General features: G+C 50.8%; 1 protein-coding gene across 1 annotated transcript in view; it reads left to right on the top strand.

Annotated features, from left to right (window-relative positions):
- Window positions 1-20,146, top strand: part of STK10 (serine/threonine kinase 10) — a 129,414-nt gene that overhangs the window by 55,287 nt on the left and 53,981 nt on the right. The window contains exons 3-4 of the mRNA XM_068990477.1: window positions 1,230-1,278; window positions 8,100-8,249. Coding sequence (XP_068846578.1) covers window positions 1,230-1,278; window positions 8,100-8,249 — 199 coding nt within the window. The remainder of the gene's footprint in view (window positions 1-1,229; window positions 1,279-8,099; window positions 8,250-20,146) is intronic.

The raw sequence follows: 20,146 nt of genomic DNA, 5'->3' as shown, positions 1-20,146 counted from the left end.
GGGGCCCAGCTAAGAGGAACAGCATCAGCAGCTCTGTCTTACAGTTGAGAAAACAGGCTCACACGGTTGAAATGACTTGCCCAAGGCCGCAACTAGTGAGCGGTGGGCTTGGGACTTGGGTCCAACCAGGCATCACCGCATCCTCATATTTACAGCGCCAGGAAGCCTCTGGAAAGTCAACTACAAGTTAGGAGGCCTCGTTGAAACACTGAAGCAGCTCCTCCCTCCTATGGCTGGAGAGCTGGCTCTGGCCTGAGATCTGGCTCTGGGCCAAGGAGGTCACGGCTGAGGTTTTTTTTCTTTTCTATTTAGAGCAGCGGGCCTTCTTGAGCGCCCCTCAGGCACTGTGTCTGACCTTGAGCTGGAGGAGATGCTGGGAGTGCCTTGAAGTTCGTGTCACTTTCTGCCTTCCCCACCCATCTCTACCTGCACTTTAAGAAAAAGAGAAAGCGTCTTCCTGTATATATGATATGAGCCCAGAGTCGGCCAGAAAGAGCGAAGATGGGAGTAGACCAGGGAGGGGGCCTGTGTCAGCACCCCTGGCACTTGTGACTCTAACTGGCTTTTTCCATTTGCTGCACTGGGCTGGGAGCCCCTGAAGGCCCATATCAGGTGGTTCTCCCAGGGCCTGCTACCTGTTGGATGTGTGTTGAGTGAATGAATGAATGACTTGGAGGTTAGGAAAACCTGCTCTCCATTCAGGAGCCACTGGACAACCAGCGCCTTTCTGGGCTTTGATTTCTCTGCCTGAGCTGGGCTTCACGGACCTGATGTTCTGATACTCCAGGCTCTGGGTGATGGAGAAGAGTCAACAGACAGGTGCTGGAATTCTCCGAGACTTGGCTTTGAATTGTAAGAAGCAGAGTGACTGGTAGGTGGGGATGAGTGAGCGGACAGGGCCGATCTGAGGAGAAGGGAAGGATGCGGGCTTGGCTGAAAAGGCTGTTCACTGAAGCTGCAGGTTTCCATGGTGACTTTTTTTTTTTTTTCCTCTGAAAAATGAAGTGCCCAAGTAATTCCTGGGTGTGAGAGGCTCCTGTAAGAACTGATGTCAGGTTTCAGGGGTGTAGGGGCAGACTGGAGAAACCCCTGGGCAGGAGCGAGAGCGGCCAGATAGCAAATGCATCAGGTGCTAGCAGACCTATCTGATCGGGGCCGGCCCTGGGGGGGCTCCCGATTCGTGGGCTGGACACTTCTGCTCATGTTACTTTGCCTTGTATTTTCTGCAGATTATGATCGAGTTCTGTCCTGGGGGAGCGGTGGATGCCATCATGCTGGGTGAGTCATTTCTTTTTTTTGGCCTCCCTGAGTGGCTTGCAGGATCTTAGTTCCCTAACTAGGGATTGAGCCTGTGTCCCCTGTGGTGGAAGCATGGAGTCCTAAGCACTGGATGGCCAGGGAAGCCCCTGGATGCGTCCTCCTTGATGCTGTCGAGCACTGGGATCCATCGCGTTCCTACCCCGGTAATGCCCGTGGTCTGTTTGAGTACCTTCCCACTCTGTCCACATCTGGGAGCAGGGGTTGGGTTACTGGAGAGGATGCAGTGTGCTCAGAAGACCAAAACTTCTCGTTCAAAGAGCCGTATGTCCTTGAGTGGATCACTGGCTCCCTCAGGCTGTCTGGGTGTGAGGCGAGTGTGCTGCCCGCTTGCTGAACCCCGCAGCACTTGTAGGAGGTGAGAATGAGAGCCCTGAGGGAGGTTCTCTGAAAAGCGGGGATCTCCACCCATTTTCTCTCAGTCCCCCTGATGGAGCTAACTGGTCCAGCTCCAGGCGGTTTGCTCTCTGTCGGTGGCAGCTTGAAGAGACTGCCGTTACTGTTTCAGAAAGCCAGGTGGGATAAGAGAAGCTGGCATGGGGAGAGCCGGCCCAGTGAGAGCCAGGTCGCAGCTACAGCTCTGTGGCCAGGAGTTGACTCTCCCACAGATGCCTGCCCTGCTCAGAGGGTCTTTCTGCCCTAGGCTGTCGCCCATCGCCTTGCAGAGCTGTGTAGAGGGACGAGCCCAGGCTTCCTGAGGGCCATCCCAGGTTCCTCGGCTTGCTAGCTGCGGGGCACTGGGCTGGCCCCTTTGCAGCATGGGGGAGCATGCGTCTGGCGCATCACCGTATGGCCGCTTTAGTTTGTTAACGCCAGTGCTCGTTCTGATCCTGCTGGCCGTGACTTGCTAGCTGTTATACGTTTTTGGCTCTCAGCTCTCCTGAAGAGCAGAAGGATGAGGTGCAGGTGGGGATGTGGTTTCAAAGGGGACTTAGGCTCATCTGCAGTGTTGCAACTTTTTTTTTTTTTTAGGAAAAAAATATTCATGTATTGGTGTGTAATCAAAAATTTACCTTAAAAATTGACCATGCTGTGTGATTCCAATTATATGCCTTTCTAGAAAAAGATGAAACTACAGGACCAGATCTAATTAGTGATTGCTTCGCGGCTGGAGTTGGGGGGTGAAAGGGGGACAGTGGGGAATTTTGGGGAGTGATAGAAGTATGTATTCTGTATCTAAACTGTGGTACTGTTGGTGTGACTACATACAGTTGCCAAAATTCACAGAACTGTACACCCAAAAAGGCGAATTTTACTGTATGTAAATTGTATCTCAATAAACTGGACTTTAAAAATGTGTCATAGGGACTTTCCTGGCCATCTAGTGCTTAAGACTGTGCCTTCTGGTTCAATCTCTGGTTGGGGAGTCAAGCTCTCACATGGCTCCTGGCCAAAAATACCAAAACGTAAAACAGAAGCAGTGTTGTAACAAATTTAATAACAAGGCTTTAAAACATGGTCCACATGAAAACAAAAGGAATGGTTTTAATTGTGTTATGTCTGTCTACCTCTTTGGGTTATTATAAAGCTTTCATGGAATTACACACCCAGCACTTTATCCTTGTGCTGACGCATTGAAAAGGCTCAAAGAATGGTGGCTCTGAGGCCATCCTCCTCCTCCTCACTTTGATTTTTCCTGTTTCATCTATGTAAGTAAATCAGACATGAGCCAGGTACACTTTTGACATTTAAAAATTTGCTACAGACATTCCAGCATAATCTGAGGACCAGCGTAATAGTCATCACCTTTCCTTGACTGTGTTCCATGCTGAGACATTAACATGCTTTATCTCTGGAGCCCTGCCTTCATGTCCTCCTCATTCCATTTTACAGACCAATAATGAAGATGCAGGGAGATAGAGTGACTTGCCAGAAATCACATGGCCAGTAAGAGGCAGGGCCCAAGTTCACGTGCAGTCTGTGTGGCCCTGAAGTCCTCACAGACTCTGAGATTGGACCCTGGCTGGGGGAGATGCAGGGGTCGAGGACGAGGCTACAGGGAAGGAGTTATGGACCCAGAATGATCCCTGGTTCAGGAGCCCTGCTCCGGAGCCGGGCTTCCCAGGACACTGGAGGCAGCGCCTCCACCCTGGCTGGCATGCTTGTTTTTACTGAGCCTGAGGGATCTGACCTTGGGGATTCCTCCAGGCGCTGCAGGGGAACCTGGAAGCCCCAGCCAGAGGGAGGCCTCAGTGCAGTACCTTTGCCCACCAGCCTGGGAGCCTTCAGCCTAAGGACCAAGCAGGCAGGACTGTGAGGCTGACCTCAGCCCGGGAGCTTGGGCAGGAGCAAGAATTAAGTAATCACAGACTGCCCTTGTCTGTCTTGGGTGGCCCTACACCATGGGTCATGGTGAAGACTTCTGACAAGATGCGGTCTGCTGGAGAAGGGAATGGTAAACCACTTCAGTATTCTTGCCTTGAGAACCCCATGAACAGCATGAAAAGGCAAAAAGATATGACACTGAAAGATGAACTCCCCAGGTCGGTAGGTGCCCAGTATGCTACAGAAGATCAGTGGGGAAATAACTCCAGAAAGAATGAAGAGACAGAGCCAAAGCAAAAACAACACCCAGTTGTGGATGTGACTGGTGATGGAAGTAAAGTCCGATGCTATAAAGAGCAATATTGCGTAGGAACCTGGAAGGTTAGGTCTATGAATCAAGGCAAATTGGAAGTGGTGAAACAGGAGATGGCAAGAGTGTGAACACTGACGTTTAGGAATCAGTGAATTAAGATGGACTGGAATGGGTGAATTTAACTCAGATGACGATTATATCTACTACTGTGGGCAGGAATCCCTTAGAAGAAATGGAGTAGCCATCATAGTAAACAGAAGAGTCTGAAATGCAGTACTTCAATGCAAGCTCAAAGACGACAGAATGATCTCTGTTCGTTTTCAAGGCAAACCATTCAGTATCACAGCAGTCCAAGTCTATGGCCTGACAAGTAATGCTGAAGAAGCTGAACAGTTCTATGAAGACCTACAAACCTTCTAGAACTAACACCCAAAAAAGATGTCCTTTTCATTATAAGGGGCTGGAATGCAAAAGTAGGAAGTCAAGAAACACCTGGAGTAACAGGCAAATTTGGCCTTCGAGTACAGAATGAAGCAGGGCAAAGGCTAATAGAGTTCTGCCAAGCAAACGCCCTGGTCATAGCAAACACCCTCTTCCAACAACATAAGAGAAGACTCTACACATGGACATCACCACATGGTCAATACCAAAATCAGATTGATAATATTCTTTACAGCCAAAGATGGAGAAGCTCTATACAGTCAGCAAAAATAAGACTGGGAGCTGACTGTGGCTCAGATCATGAACTCTTTATTGCCAAATTCAGACTTAAATTGAAGAAAGTAGGGAAAGCCACTAGACCATTCAGGTATGACCTAAATCCAATCCCCTATGATTATACAGTGGAAGTGACAAATAGATTCAAGGGATTAGATCTGATAGAGTACCTGAAGAACTGTGGTCAGAGGTTCATGACATTGTACAGAAGGCAGTGATCAAGACCATCTCCAAGAAAAGGAAATGTGAAAAGGCAAAATGGTCGTCTGAGGAGGCCTTACAAATAGCTGAGAAAAGAAGAGAAGCTAAAGGCAAAGGAGAAAAGGAAAGATATACCCATTTGAATGCGGAGTTCCAAAGAATAGCAAGAAGAGATAGGAAGGCCTTCCTCAGTGATGAGTGCAAAGATATAGAGGAAAACAACAGAATGGGAAAGACTAGAGATCTCTTCAAGAAAATTAGAGATAACCAAAGGAGCAAACTTGGGCACAATAAAGGACAGAAATGTTATGGACCTAACAACAGAAGCAGAAGATATTAAGAAGAGGTGGCAAGAACACACAGAACTATACAAAAAAGATCCTCATGACCAAGATAATCACAATGGTGTGATCACTCACCTAGAGCCAGACATCCTGGAATGTGAAGTCAAGTGGCCTTAGGGAAGCATCACTACGAACAAAGCTAGAGGAGGTGATAGAATTCCAGTTGAGCTATTTCAAATTCTAAAAGATGATGCTGTGAAAGTGCTGTACTCAATATGCCAGCAAATTTGGAAACCTCAGCAGTGGCCACAGGACTGGAAAAGGTCAGTTTTCATTCCAATCCCAAAGAAAGGCAATGCCAAAGAATGCTCAAACTACCACACAATGGCCCTTATCTCATACACTAGCAAAGTAATGCTCAAAAATTCTCCAAGCCAGGCTTCAACAGTACATGAACCATGAACTTCCAGATGTTCAAGCTGGATTTAGAAAAGGCAGAGGAACCAGAGATCAAATTGCCAACATCCGCTGGATCATAGACAAAGCAAGAGAGTTCCAGAAAAAACATCTATTTCTGCTTTATTGACTATGCCAAAGCCTTTGACTGTGTGGATCACAACAAACTGGAAATTTCTTAAAGAGATGGGAATACCAGACCATCTGACCTGCCTCCTGAGAAATCTGTATGCAGGTCAGGAAGCAACAGTTAGAACTGGACATGAAACAACAGTCTGGTTCCAAATAGGAAAAGGAGTGCGTCAAGGCTATATATTTCCATCCTGCTTATTTAACTTCTATGCAGAGTACATCATGTGAAATGCTGGGCTGGATGAAGCACAAGTTGGAATCAAGATTGCTGGGAGAAATATCAATAACCTCAGGTATGCAGATGACACCACCCTTATGGCAGAAAATGAAGAACTAAAGAGCCTCTTGATGCAAGTGAAAGAGAAGAGTGAAAAATTTGGCCTAAAATTCAGCATTCAGAAAATGAAGATCATGGCGTGTGGTCCCATCACTTCATGGCAAATAGATAGGGAAACAATGGAAACAGTGAAAGACTATTTTGGGGGGCTCTAAAATCACTGCAGATGGTGACTACAGCCATGAAATTAAAAGATGCTCCTTGGAAGAAAAGCCATGGCTAACTATTAAAAAGCAGAGACATTACTTTGCCAACAAAGTTCCCTCTAGTCAAGGCTATGGTTTCTCCAGTAGCCTTTTCTCTCATGTATGGATGTGAGAGTTGGACTATGAAGACAGCTGAATGCTGAATAATTGATGCTTTTGAACTGTGGTGTTGGAGAAGATTCTTGAGAGTCCCTTGGACTACAAGGAGATCCAACCAGTCCATCATAATGGAGGTCAGTCCTGAGTGTTCATTGGAAGGACTGATGTTGAAGCTGAAACTCCAATAGTTTGGCTACCTGATGCAAAGAGCTGACTCATTGGAAAAGATCCTGATGCTGGGGAAGATTGAAGGCAGGAGGAGAAGGGGTGACAGAGGATGAGATGGTTGGATGGCATCACCGGCTCGATGGCCTTGAGTTTGAGCAAGCTTCGGGAGTTGGTGATGTATAGGGAGGCCTGGCATGCTGCAGTCCATGGGGTTGCAAAGAGTTGGACACAACTGAGCGACTGAATTGCCCTGGTGGTTCTGCAGTGTAGACTCCAAGCTTCCAATGCAGGAGCGTGGGTTTCTATGATCCCACTTGCCCCTTGGCATGCCCAAAATATTTTAGAAAGAAATAATCATGATGGCTCACAAAGCCCTGAGCATGGGATGTCATCCTTGACTCTTCTCATGCCCTTCCTCCCACTGCACCCACTAGGTCGCACACCCTGTCATTCCTACCTCCCTGACCCAAGTCAGGAATCCTTCCTCTGTGAAGCCTTGGCCACCACGTAGCCCGCCTGGACTACCGTGTGGCTGCCAGCTAAGCCCATGCCCACTCTTGTTCCCCTGCAAGCTCTTCACTTGCTGTGCCAGGAGGAATTTTTTAATGCAAAGCTCAAGTTGTATCTCTGTCCCTGTCAGAACCTCTCCTGGACTGCCCATTGCACTTCAAAGAAAACAGCCTCCATATCTCCTGCCGACCTATAACCTTCACTTCTCCATGCAGGGAGGGGAGGGTCCCTCGCACTTGCTGTTCCCCTGCAGGAATACTCTTGTTTGTGCTCCCCACCTGCTCAGAGAGGACAGCCCTGCTGTCTCTCAGTGAACACTGTGTTGTATGTAGAGTGTGTGTGTCTGTGTGTGTGGTGTGCGTGCGCGTGTGAATCCAGGGCCCCAGCTAGTGCCCCAGAGGCTTTTGGTGATGGCCCCTCTCCTCCCACATCTCGTGCCCCACCATCACCAGCAGCCTGTTTACCTTTTTTCAGCGCCAGCTCCTGTCGCCTCCAGGCCACTCCTTTGGCTGGTTCCTTGACCTGGAATACTCTGGCGCCGCCTTTTCTCCTCTCAAACATCTGTTCTTCCTTCAAGACACAGCTTGAATGCCTCTTCCTCTGGGGAGCCTCCTGATTCCCCAGGTAGAAGGGCTTGCTGCCCTCCCTCGCCCCCAAGCCCCCTGTGTTCCCAGCACTGCTCGTCATTTCCATGCCTCTCTGAGACCCTGCACCCGGCACGGAGCCTGACCCTCAGGACCTGCTCACGGAACGGGTCTCTGCCCCTCAGAAGGGTTGTGTTTGCGTACCTGAGCTCTGAAGCCCAGCTGGCTGTTTTCAGTCTCAGATCTGTGACCCCTACTGTGTGACCCTGAGCAAGTGACTTGACTTCTCTGAGCGTCAGTCCTCTCACCTGTGAAATGGGGAAATGCCTGTCCCGTAGGGTTACTGTGAGCCCAAAGCAGGTGGCGTATAAAGTACTTGGCAGGGTACCTGGTGTACAGTGAGGGCTCAAGCATGTTGGTGGCTGGTGTGCTTCTTGCGCCTGCAGGAGCCTGACTTGTGGTTGCCTGCATTGAACGCTTGCTGAACTGACATGTTCTCTTTGTTTCCAGAGCTGGACAGAGGCCTCACTGAGCCCCAGATTCAGGTGGTTTGCCGCCAGATGCTGGAAGCCCTCACCTTCCTGCATGGCAAGAAAATCATCCACCGGGATCTGAAAGCCGGCAACGTGCTCATGACCCTCGAGGGGGACATCAGGCTGGGTAAGGGGCGTCTCGGGCAAGGTGGGAAGGCAGATCCCCGCACTGCCCCGCTGAGGTTCTGGTCCAGGCTCTGTGGACAGGCGGGAGTGTGAGTCTGCATTCCCATGGGATGCTGAGGTCCTTCCAGGTCTGTCCCTGTCCAGTGGGGCACGGTGCCCATCGCGGTTCCATCTAACCCAGGGTTCTCAGCAGAGGGAGAGTTTATCCCACAGGGACACTGGCAGTGTCTGGAGACATCTCTGATTGTCGCAACTAGGGGTGGGGAGAGACCACTGGAACCTGGTCTGTAGAGGCGATGGTTGCCCAGCATCCTGTAGCACAGTCAGCCCCTCACTACCAACCATGATCTCGTCCACGGGCTGGCAGCACCTCAAGGAGCCACTGGTCCAACCCCTTTTGCTCTTTCTTCCGATAGATAGAATTTGAGGGAAAGTGACAGGTGGAGGTCCATTTGCAGGTGGAAAATAGTACATTAGGGGCATATATCGAAACCTTATTTTTTTTTCATTGTGAATCCCCTCTTTGTTTTTTTTCCAACTGTGGTAAAATAGACATAGGGTTACCAGATGACACAGCGGCAGAGAATCCACCTGCCGATGCAGGAGACGTGGGCTCGACCCCTGGGTCAGGAGAATCCCCTGGAGGAGGAAATGGCAAACCCACTCCAGTGTTCTTGCCTGGAAAACCCCATGGACAGAGAAGCCTGGCAGGCTATAGTCCTTGGGGTCACAAAAGTTGGACCCCACTGAACAACTGAGCACACACACAAAACACACATACGTAAAACTTACTGTCTTAGCTTCTTGTCAGTGCCTAGTTCAGGGGCATGGAACACACTCACGGCGCTGTCAGCCGCTACCGTCACGCATCTCCAGGACTTCATCACCTGCCCGAACCGCGCCCGTTAGGCAGCGTCCCTCCCCGCTCGCTGACCCTGGCTCCCGGCAGCCACCGTTCTCCTCCAGGTCTCTCTGAGTATGACTGCTCCGCAAGTGCGATCACCTGTGTTCTCGTGACTGGCTTATTTCTCTTAGCACAACGTCCTCAAGGTCCATCCATGTGGTAGCACGTGTCAGACTTCTTTTAATACATTTTCAAACCAAAATAGCACATGCCTGTGTCCTCTGCTTTTACTACCTCCTTTCCCTGTACCCCCGGGACAATAGCTTTTAACTCTTCCCGCATCTGCTTCAGTGTTGCATAGATGCCTGTAATGCTATTTTTTAAAGTAATGATTTTCATTGTTTGATGAAAAAGCTCTGTATGTTTGTTACAGAAAACGCACACAGTACAGGAAGGTTTAAACGGGAAGTCAGAAAGTGCGTGCAGTCTCATCCTCCAGACCTTGGCCCTGAGGGTCATCCCAGTTACCTCTGCCTGCATCTTTGTCCATAGAAGGATGTGTGGATAGAGAGGATTTAGGGGGTGACATTATCAATAGAGAGATGGCAGTCTCTTGTTAATCGTTTGACTACATTCAGCTCTACTTCCTACTGGCGTCCTCCTCTGGTGGTAGATAGTTCATTCACCTGCAGCCGCTCCTCTTCCTCAGCCCGGAGCTTCCAGCACAGAAGTGGCGTTAGGTGCGGTTTCTCTAGCGGCTCCCTCCGTCTCCTTCTTTCTTTGTTTCTGGCTGTGTTGGGTCTTAGCTGTGGCACACGGGATCTTTGTTGCGGTGTGTGGGCTCCTCTCTGGTTGAGTGCACAGGCCATAGGGCGTGCAGGCTCAGTAGTCGGAGTGCTCAGGCTTAGTTGCCCCGGGTTATGTGAAATCTTAGTTCCCTGAGTAGGGGTTGAACTCAAGTTCCTTGCATTGGAAGGCAGATTCTTAATCACTGTACCACCAGGGAAGTCCCTACCTTCGTCTCTTTAAGGAACATTTTAATTATGTCCACAAGAGACTGTACCACCAGCGAGCCAGAACCACAGCAAAAATCAGGATGGGCACAGAAATGGCACGGCTCCTCCATCCCCGCTTTGAGGACTCTGAAGCTCAGAGACAGGGAGGGCCTGCCGCAGCCGTGCTGAGGACAGAGGCAGGGCCGAGCCCAGGTCGCTGCTCACCTCCCGGCTCCCGCACTGGCGCGAGAGCTGGGAGCCGACAGCTGGAGGTCTTACACGAGCGATGCAAGACCAGTGGGTTCTCAGATTTAATGCTTCTTGGTCGCCTGGTGGGCTTCTGAGTCTCAGCTTGCTGGGTGCATCTCTTGGGGCTTCTGTCTGTGGAGGGGGCCGAAGAACCTGTGTTTCTCATAAGCTCCCAGCTGATGCTGCCGATCGGAGGGACCACACTTTGAGAACCGCAGCTCTGAACCCTCAGGAAGCAAAGCCTGGCCAGTGGTAGGTAGCGTCCGCATTACCTGGGAGCTTGCTAGAAGTTCTCCGTCCCCCAGCGGGTAGGCTTGGTGCTCTCTTGAAGTGAGCTGTGTGAGAGGGCTTCTCATAACCAGGCATGAGTGAGGCCACACTGGGTTCTGTTCCTGAAGACAAGGCTCCCTGGGACCCTGAGGCCCAGCCCCCACCTGCTACGGCTGTCTGTCCTCCTGTTTCATCCTCTTAGCTGGAGAGGTTAAGAGCTTGCACCGTGGAGCCTGAGAGTGTGTTCGTGCTCAGTCGCTCAGTCGTGTCTGACTCTTGGCGACCCCATGGACTGTAGCCTGCTAGGCTCCTCTGTCCATGGGATTCTCCAGGCAAGAACACTGGAGTGGGTGGCCATGCCCTCCTCCAGGGGTTCTTCCTGACCCAGGGATCGATCCCAGTTCTCCCGCATAGCAGGCATGTTCTTTACTGTCTGAGCCACCAGGGAAGGCCAGGGAGCCCAGGAAACCTGGGTTCAGATCCAAGTCTGCGCCCAGCTCTTTGACCTTGGATATACATGTTACCTCACCGCTGCCTGTCGACTTTCTCATCTCTATAACTGAAGCGATGATGAAGGCTCATCCAGAGCTTTGTGATACTGGTTATAAGCAGATAGACAGAGTAAGCTCTCCAGAAAAGCCAGCTGTAATTACTGTTGTTTTGTTAAGTGTCTGGTGTGTGCCAAGCCCTGTCCTGTGCTGGGCTCTGGGGACAGCAGGACAGAGACCCCTGTCCTCCTCTTGCAGGCTTCCCAGGCCAGTAGGGAGACGCGGGAGCTTCGGGGCCGGGGAAGGAGCCGGTGCTGGGGTGCGGGTGTGCAGGGAGGGGTGGCCTGTTCCCCTACCTGGGCCTGAGGGCTGGGTGTTTAGAATTCTAGAGACTGGTGAGAGGATAGTTTGAGCTGGGTTGTGAAAAGGCAGGTGGGTACTTGCCGGGTAAACCAGCTTGGGCAGAGAGGTCTAGCCTTGTGGGCAGAGGTGCCGGGTAAGGCCCGGTAGGGTATTTTGCGGGGAGTGATAGTAAAAATAATAACACATACATTTGGGTCTATGAAGCATCGTCTAGGTGCCAGCCATTAGACAGAGTGCTTTCTAGATGTTGTCTCATTTACTGAGCACTCCAGGGGACACTTGGGAGAGGGGAGGGGACTGTACCCATCATGGTGTGGCACCGAAGCCCACGCTAGCGTGAGATGCTCAGGGTCAGTCCATGGAGGCGAGAAGCAGCGGAGTTTGGACTCGGGTCCCTCTGGCTCTGGCTGCTAGTGGACCAGCTCTGTCAAAGGTGGAGGGAAGGCGGGGAAGGGCCAGGTCAGGCAGAGTCTTGGGACAGGAGAGGCTCATGTGCCCTGGGGAATTCAAGGCAAACCTTCGGCTTAGCCTTCAAGAACGTGTCAAACAGAGAAGGCAGGACACAGAGAGCCTGGGTCTGCAGCAGCCTGAGGGGTCAGCAGGGAAGCTCAGCTGGAGACAGCAGGCGAGGATGTGCCCGGTGGGGCCTCATTTCCCATGCTGTTTCCCCCACCACGACCCCGCAGTCTGGGGCGTGGGGGCACTGACTTACCAAGCAGACTCCAGAATCCCGCCTGGAACCCAGCAGAGATGGGACAGGAGCAGATAGGGGCATCAGCTTTCCCAATGACTTAGCAGATGCTGTTGAGAAAACCAGGAAGCTAACTAAGGAAGAAAAACAGTTCAGGGGGAGTTGAATGTGTGAGTATTTACACAGTTACCGCTGGGCCCTGGGAGCTGTGGTGTGGACGCCTGCTGAGACCTAATATTCTGTTTTGGAAAATCATCCTTCCCCATGGGGCCTGGAATCTGCAGCCTGGCAAGCAGTGGAGGAAGCTTGGGAGGTGGGGTGGCAATCTGTCTGCCTCTTCCTAGGTCCCCGGAACTGTCTGGGGCCCCTGGAGGCACCCCCACCCCCCTGCATGGCCTTATGCAACCCAGGGCTGTGTTAGAGAATTGCTCAGCAGCTCTATCTCCCAGGCAAGGATGTCGCCTCACTGGAGACACTGTTTGTGTTTCTCAGTGGAACGGGAATACATGGAAAGCAGCACAGCGAACTGAGCGAAGTGTGGGCCCTAGACACAGACAAGCCTGGTTCAGATCCTGATTCTGCCACTTCTGAGCTGAATAAACACATTTAACCATTCAGGCCTCAGTCTTTTCATCTGTGCAATGGGTGTAACAACAGACTGTCCCTGCAGAGTTGTGACCTGTGAGCTGAAGCACAAAGTAACTATCACAGGGAAGCTAAGGGTAATGTTCCTCTTGCTGCTAGGCATTTGGTTTCTTCCTCGTGTGAAGTGTTTACTTCTGTCTAGGATTTCAAACTTCCTCTGAGATTCACTGGATAGTTGCCAAGCAGAGCAGGCATTCCAGCTCTGGGTGGGTGTGAAGAAGTTCTCCCTGGCTGGTGGGGATCCGTTTGTGCAGAGAGAGAAAGGAAGAGTGTCTGCTGTCTGAGACAGTTGGGATATAAAGTGGGGTAAGGACTCTGAGGTCCAAAGATCTGTGTTTTTGCCCTGGATCTGTCCTTGGCCTTGGATGAGTCAGCTAACCCTTTTGAACCATAGTGTCCTCAGAAAGAGTGGGCTAATGGTTCTTACCCCATGAATTGGTGTGATGATTTAACGAGACACTACATGCAAAGCGTATTTAGGTGCCCAGCCCATCAGAGAGGCCTGTCATACGTTTTTTCCTGGGCTGAAGAATGACACAGTGTTGTCGTGAGGAGGAGTGGTCCTCATTCTCCAGAGAATCGTGTTCCTCTCCCCAGAGGTGCTTCTCTGAAGATGGGAGGGGAATTTTACAACTTGGGTCTTTCAGGTTCCAAGATGAGGTCTGAGCTGCCCTAAAAACCAGAGTGCCTGACACAGAGCCCAACACACAGTGGGTGCTCAGTATGCAGTAGGACCTCGTACCGCCGTTCCTTTGGCGGCTTATGATGCTGCAGGGTCCCTGGTTCCCAAAAGCGCCCTGACATTCAGGAGCCCTCGCAGGTGGGCCTGGCAGGGGCTGGTCGCCTGCCTCTCACCCCCACCTGGACCCTAACCCCAAGGCCCTTTCTGCCGCTGCCAGCAGCCTGGAGTCCTGGTTCTTTTATGATGGCACTGAGCCAGTGTTTAGCGTGTAACTCACCGAATCCTCGCAGACTGCTGCTAACATTCTACAGAGGAAGGATTTGGCACCTAGAGAGGTTAATTAACTTACCCAAGGTCGCAAAGCTAGTCTGAGGAGCAACTGGCTTCAGAACCCAAGTGCTTAACCACTACCCTCCTTAGACTCTCTTGGTGGCAGATGATAGAAGCTGGTCTCATGTGACTTAAGGCAGACAGGATAATGTGTGTATAGGGTGTACAGAACCTCGCTGGGATGGATACGAGTTGTATGTTTGCAGCTGGAGATGTGTGGTTGGACCCTGGAGAACAGTGCTGCCCTGAATGTCGCTGGTTTCTGCCCTTCTGCGCATGTGGGTTGGGCTCTCAGCGCAAGCCCTCACACACAGCTCCGGGCAAGTGATCACTTTTCCCAGCACCACTTCCTGCAGCGTGACCTGAGCCACAGCATTTCACGTCTCAGAGTCAGTGATCCCAGTGAAGAGCTCTGATGGGCCCAGCGTGGCTCAGATGCAGACTCCCGGTCCAACTGAGGAGGCCTAGCAAGCAGGCTTCTCTGGTTGGACCAGCTTGTAGTCACTCTCTGAGAATGGGGCCGGCATATGTATCAGTGTGACAGTCCCACTTGCCATCATGGAACAGTGTGGTTGTGGCTGGGGGACATGGTTTTCTAGAAGGGAAAAGATTTGGAGTTGCCAAAAAAACACAACTGCTGTCTAGACTGACACAGCCTGTTGGAGTAATAGCGACCCAGAAGAGGGAGTGAGTGAGGTGGAAGTGGATGGAAAACAAAGGACTGAATTTGCAATTGACTTGAGAAAGGGGAACGGCTAGAAAAATGAAGAGTTACGGGAGAGAAGAGAGGATGAAGGCAGTGGGGGGGAGGCCGGAGACAGAAGGGAGTAAATGGGGAAACAAAGCCCTAATTAGGGGTCCCCTGTATCTGGTTGCCTGAAAAACAAAACAAAAATGGAAATAGAAAAATAGAGCAGTTCTTTTGGTCTCACAGTTGGTTGTATAATATGACCCCACTGGACTTTTCCTGGTGGTACGGTGGATGAGACACGGGACACGGGTTTGATCCCTGGTCTGGGAAGTTTCCACATGCCAAGGGACCACTAAGCCTGTGAGTCACGACTGAGCCTGCGTGTTGCAACTGCTGAAGCCCCGTGCCTAGAGCCTGTGGTCTGTAATGAGAGAGGCCTGGGCATTGCAACCAAGAGTAGCCCCTGATTGCAGCTACTGCATAGCAGCAAAGATCCAACGCAGCCAAAACGTAATTACTTTAACAGATATGACCCCATTTACTAGATGGAGAAAATGAGGCTCGGAAACATGAAATAGTTTGTCCCAAATCACCGTAGAATCTTTTCACTTCCCTGCTTGGTACTGTTTCCACGATATTCCTAGGAAGACAGATGTTCTGGTAGTTATTATGAGAGAGATTTTGGGTTATTGGTAGAAGCCTCCTTCTTTTGAGCCCAGGCATGCCTCTGGCTGCCCTGATCCAGAGGAAGGAGGCCCCTGGGCTCCCAGGGCTGGGTGGGTGGGAGCCTTTGATTCTCCTATCCCCACCCCAGTTTCAGCAGGTCCTAAACCCTCATTGAGGCTTCACTGTTCTGTCTGCACCGTGTGGCCTGTGGCTAGTGTTTGCCCGCAGGGTCACTGCCAGCGTTTTCGATGGGACAGTTTTTGCCAAGTAAGGAAGGGCAGCATCCCTGGCTCCTGCTCACAGCAGCAGTTCTTCGTTGTGGCAACCTGACTGCCCATTTATTTCCAGATGCTTCCTGGGGCAGGTGGCACCACCCTGGGTTGAGGCCTACCGGGAAGGCTCTCAGGTGAGCCCTGACCAAGCTGGACTGTGGGCCCCCTGGGCGTGGGGTGGAGGGTCCAGGAGAGGAGGACTGCTGGGCAGCGGTTGGCTCCAGCTGGCCTGGTGTTGTCTGGGAAAAAGTTGCTCTTATATTGGATCCTTGAGGTCGCCTGCAGTTAAGGGGACAGATGAGAGTCTCCTGTATAACTTCATGCTGTTCACTGCCTCTCTGTGTGTGCACAGAGTGTGATATGTAATGCGTTTATACTGTTATGTAGTTTTCTGATTATAAAAGCTATGTGTGCTGTTTACACATGTATAGAAAGATACGCACAGTGGTATTCACTGCAGCAATATCAGTAACAGCAAGAAATCAGAAATGGTCCAGTTTACTCCGGTAGAGGATTACTTGAGTAAGTTACGGTATGTCATACAGTAGAATCTTTTTCAGTTATTGAAAATGAAGTTGTAGAAAATGATAGTCTTTTGTTAAGATGTATGTACATAAAGGGAAAAAAACAAGTTGCAAAATAGTATGTTTAATCCGATTTCATCCTTTTAAAAGCAGCAAATACCTGAACATTTTATATATGTCTATATATGTGCTTACTCACTCAGCTGTGTCCGACTCTCTGTGACCCCAAGGACTGCAGCCCACCAGGCTCCTCTGTCCATGGGATTCTCCAGGCAAGAACACTGGAGCGGGTTGCCATTTCCTTCTCCAATGTGTGTGTATAAATACATACACATATATGTAAGGGCTTCCCTGGTAGCTCAGTGGTAAAGAGTCTGCCTGCGATGCAGGAGACCCAGGTCCGATCCCTCAGTTGGGAAGATCCTCTGGAGGAGGGCATGGCAACCCACTCCAGTATTCTTGCCTGGAGAATTCCATGAACAGAGGAGCCTGGTGGGCTACAGTCCATAGGATTGCAAAGAGTCAGACAGGACTGAAGCGACTATACAGCAGCATGTGTCTGTGTGTGTCTGTGTGTGTCTGTGTGTGTGTGTGTGTGTGCGCACGTGTGTGTGTACACACACATATAATTTTTTATGATTTTATTCACATATGTGATTTTTATTTAGATCAATAAGGCTAGAGCTAGATGCAACCATTTCATAAGTGTTTATCACTGCCAGGATTATGGACACTTTTTATTCTGTAAATGTCTGAATCTTTGATAATCAGCCTTGCCTTGGTAATAAGTAAATATATTTATGAATGACTATATGACTCGATGGACATGAGTCTGAGTGGACCCCAGGAGCTGGTGATGGACAGGGAGGCCTGGCGTGCTGGAATTCATGGGGTCGCAAAGAGTCGGACGCGACTGAGCGACTGAACTGAACTGAACTGATATAGGTAGATACAGTCCTTTAGCCAACTAGGAATAAGACCCACAAAGAAGGAAATTAAAGTCCCTTCTGATCTTGCCGGAACGCACCACTGTCAGCTTCCTTCCATCTTTTCTCTGTGCTCAGAAAGGTGAGACCGGAGAGTGGTAAGGGACACGGACTCAGCAGCACACCCGTCCTTAAGCTGGGCAGCCATCCGCCAGTTACTGAATCTCTCTAAACTTCATTGTCCTCACCTGTAAAATGAGGATGATAATTTCCCCTGCCCCAAAGGGTCACAGATACAAATGATAAATACATAGTAACATATATGCTGATGAGATGCAAGGTGATATGTAGAGCAAGGTAAATGATACGCATAAGCCTCTTTGGGTAGTGCTGCACACCCAATAAGTTGTCACTAAATAGTAGTTTTTATTAGATCAACATGTAGTTTTTTTTTTTTAAGTGCGATCATGGTATATATACATATATATATAATATATATATTTCCAGTCAGCTTTTTAAAAAAGTTAAACAATATCAGATAACCCCTCAAATCGTTAGATGTTCCTTAGAAACATGGTTACTTCATGTTTTTCTTCCATCCCATTGCTGTGCAAAACATGATTAACTTATGAATCCCCCAAAGTTGGCTATTCAGGCATCTCGTGAGGTTTCTCGCACGACCCTGAGCGGTGTGGCGATGGGCGTGCCTGTGTACGTGTCTGTGACTCTCAGTCTGTAATCGCACCACTTAGAGAGCTGCTCAGAAGCAGGACTGTTGGGTGTGTGCAGTGTGTCAGGCGGTGTTGATGCCTGAGGCCAGAGTGCCCTTCACGCTGGATGCGCCAGTTCACACCCCCAGCAGAGTGTGAAGTTCTTTCACCACACCCTGGCCCCCACTGGGCTTCACTTAAAAACAAAAACAAGCCCCCCCAACTTACCACATGTATTTCAGCTTTTCCAACCATAAAAGCAATGCATACTGTCTATGAAGTGTACACAGTAAAAAACGTGAGGCCGCCCCAGTACGCTGCCCCCACCAAAGTCCCACTTCCGGGCAGGTGGTCACGACTAGGTTTGATGGCCTCCAGTCCGTTTTCCGTGTTTATGGACGTCTGTGTGTTCACAGTGTGCACACGCCGTTCTTCTGAAGATATAACTGGCATCCACACTGTCCACTTCGCACTGTGCACTGGGCTGTCGGCACCATGGAGGGAACAGCATGTTATGGACCCGCTTCCAAATTAGCACAAAGGCAAGCTCGTCCTTGTTACGAACTGTGTGATTTCATGGTCTGCTGCTGCTGCTGCTGAGTCGCTTCAGTCGTGTCCGGCTCTGTGCAGCCCCATAGACGGCAGCCCACCAGGCTCCCCCATCCCTGGGACTCTCCAAGCAAGAACACTGGAGTGGGTTGCCATTTCCTTCTCCAGTGCATGAAAGTGACAAGTGAAAGTGAAGTCGCTTAGTCATGTCCGACTCTGTGTGACCCCATGGACTGCAGACCACCAGGCTCCTCCGCCCGTGGTCTGAGAGCCTCAATTTCCTGAACTATCCGCCAGTCAGGTTTCAGCAGCAGCTCAGGTCATTTCCAGTCTCTCACTCTTTTGAATAATGCTTTAGAAGCTTCCATGTATATTTGAAGTCTGGTTTGGGAGTTTATTTCCAGAAGCAGAGTTGTCAAACGTGTTTCTTTTTCCGTTGTTTGTTTTTGGCCGTAGCATGCAGGGAGCATGCAGTCTTCACCCCTGGACTGGTGGGGAAGGCCCGAAAGCATATGTCTTAAGGCCCAGTTTGGTCATTTTTTTTTTTTTTCTGTTTCTTCATTTACCTTGTTGTTCATTTGATTGCCCTGTTGAGTGTTTCGCCTGGCAGATGTGGCATCAGGTACAGCTGTGGACAAAGCAGAAATGGCCTCTTTCCTTATGGAAGTGATAGTTTATAGAGTCCCCACGTGCCTGCTGCTTTGTCTCTGATTCTGGTTTTAAAATAGGAGAAGGGGAGAGAGGAATGTTTTCAACCACAGAGACCGCCTGGTGAAAATCCCCTTTGAACTGTCCGAGGGCAGCTGTCTACCTGTCAGGGGACGTGGCTTATAAACTCCATTCAGGGAGCAAACAGATGGGGCCACCCCTACTCCTGCCTCGGCCCAGGGACAGCCCGAGGTTCCTGGGCTTCGGGGAGGGGCCACGCCTTCCCCCCGGCTGGGCCCCAGAAGGGGAAGTAGCAACCACCCAAGAAGCTGGCAGGCGCTTGTTTTAGGGAGGACCCTGGGGACCAACTGTGTGTCATTTTGAAAGTCGGTGGTTTCTGCTTTTCCACTCCCTTCTTTGGAAGGGACCAGTGGGTGCTGAGATATGGGAGTGGCCAGCTCCAGTGTCCCTGCTGGAAGCCTCGCCCTGGGTCTGAGAGGCAGTCCCTCTTCCCCAAAGGTGTCCTGGGATGGCATGTCAGCCGTTGTTGGTGTCTATATGGGGAGCCAGGCCCACGTGGGTGCCTGTCCTCACCCCTGAGTCCAGAGGCCAACAGGGCAGAGCTGGCCTCTCACCTGGGTCTCCTGGGTTTTGCATCGCACCCTGTAGCTGCTGTTGCTCCCACCCTGAAAGGCAGCAGCTCTCCAGCCCCAGTAGCCAGCGTATCCCATGAGCACTTCTCTCAGCTGACTGAGTAGCTCTTGTCCAGTTAGCGCTGACTAAGGCTCAGAGGCCAGCAGTCCTGACCATTCCCAGGAGGAGGGCTCAGTATAGCCTCGGCCTCATCCCCGCCTCAGACTCTCGGGAGTACTGCTCAAGTACCCCATGGAATACTCACTATCATTATGGAGCACTTACCACGAGCTGGGCTTGGAGCTGAGTGCTGTAGGTGTGCCGTTTCATCCTCACGGCAGCCCTGCAAAGTGAGGGCTACAGTCTCGCCCTGTGTCACTGGTGGGGGGGACACGGAGGCTCAGAGGCTTGGTGACTGTCCTGGCCCCTGCCTGTCTCTCCCCTTATCTAAGACCACCCTTTCCAACCATGCTGCTCTGCCCCTCCTGGGCCCTCCAGCCAGCTTGTTTCCTCTGCCTGGAAATATGGTTCCCTAGCCCTTGACCTCCTGTCTAAACTAGCCGCACACGCACCAGCCCTGTCTCTGCCTTACCCCTGCTTGGCCCTTCTCATTGCCAGGAGTCCCCTGGTGTGGAGGGCCTGTTTCTACCACTAGAAAAACAGGCCGGTGAGGGTGAAGGTTTTGTTTCCTCTCTGTGCCTAGAACAGTGCCTGGCACATAA

This window comes from Capricornis sumatraensis, chromosome 18 (assembly GCF_032405125.1).
Source record: "Capricornis sumatraensis isolate serow.1 chromosome 18, serow.2, whole genome shotgun sequence".
Classification (NCBI taxonomy): domain Eukaryota; kingdom Metazoa; phylum Chordata; class Mammalia; order Artiodactyla; family Bovidae; genus Capricornis; species Capricornis sumatraensis.
This window is presented reverse-complemented; position numbering and strand designations above follow the sequence as displayed.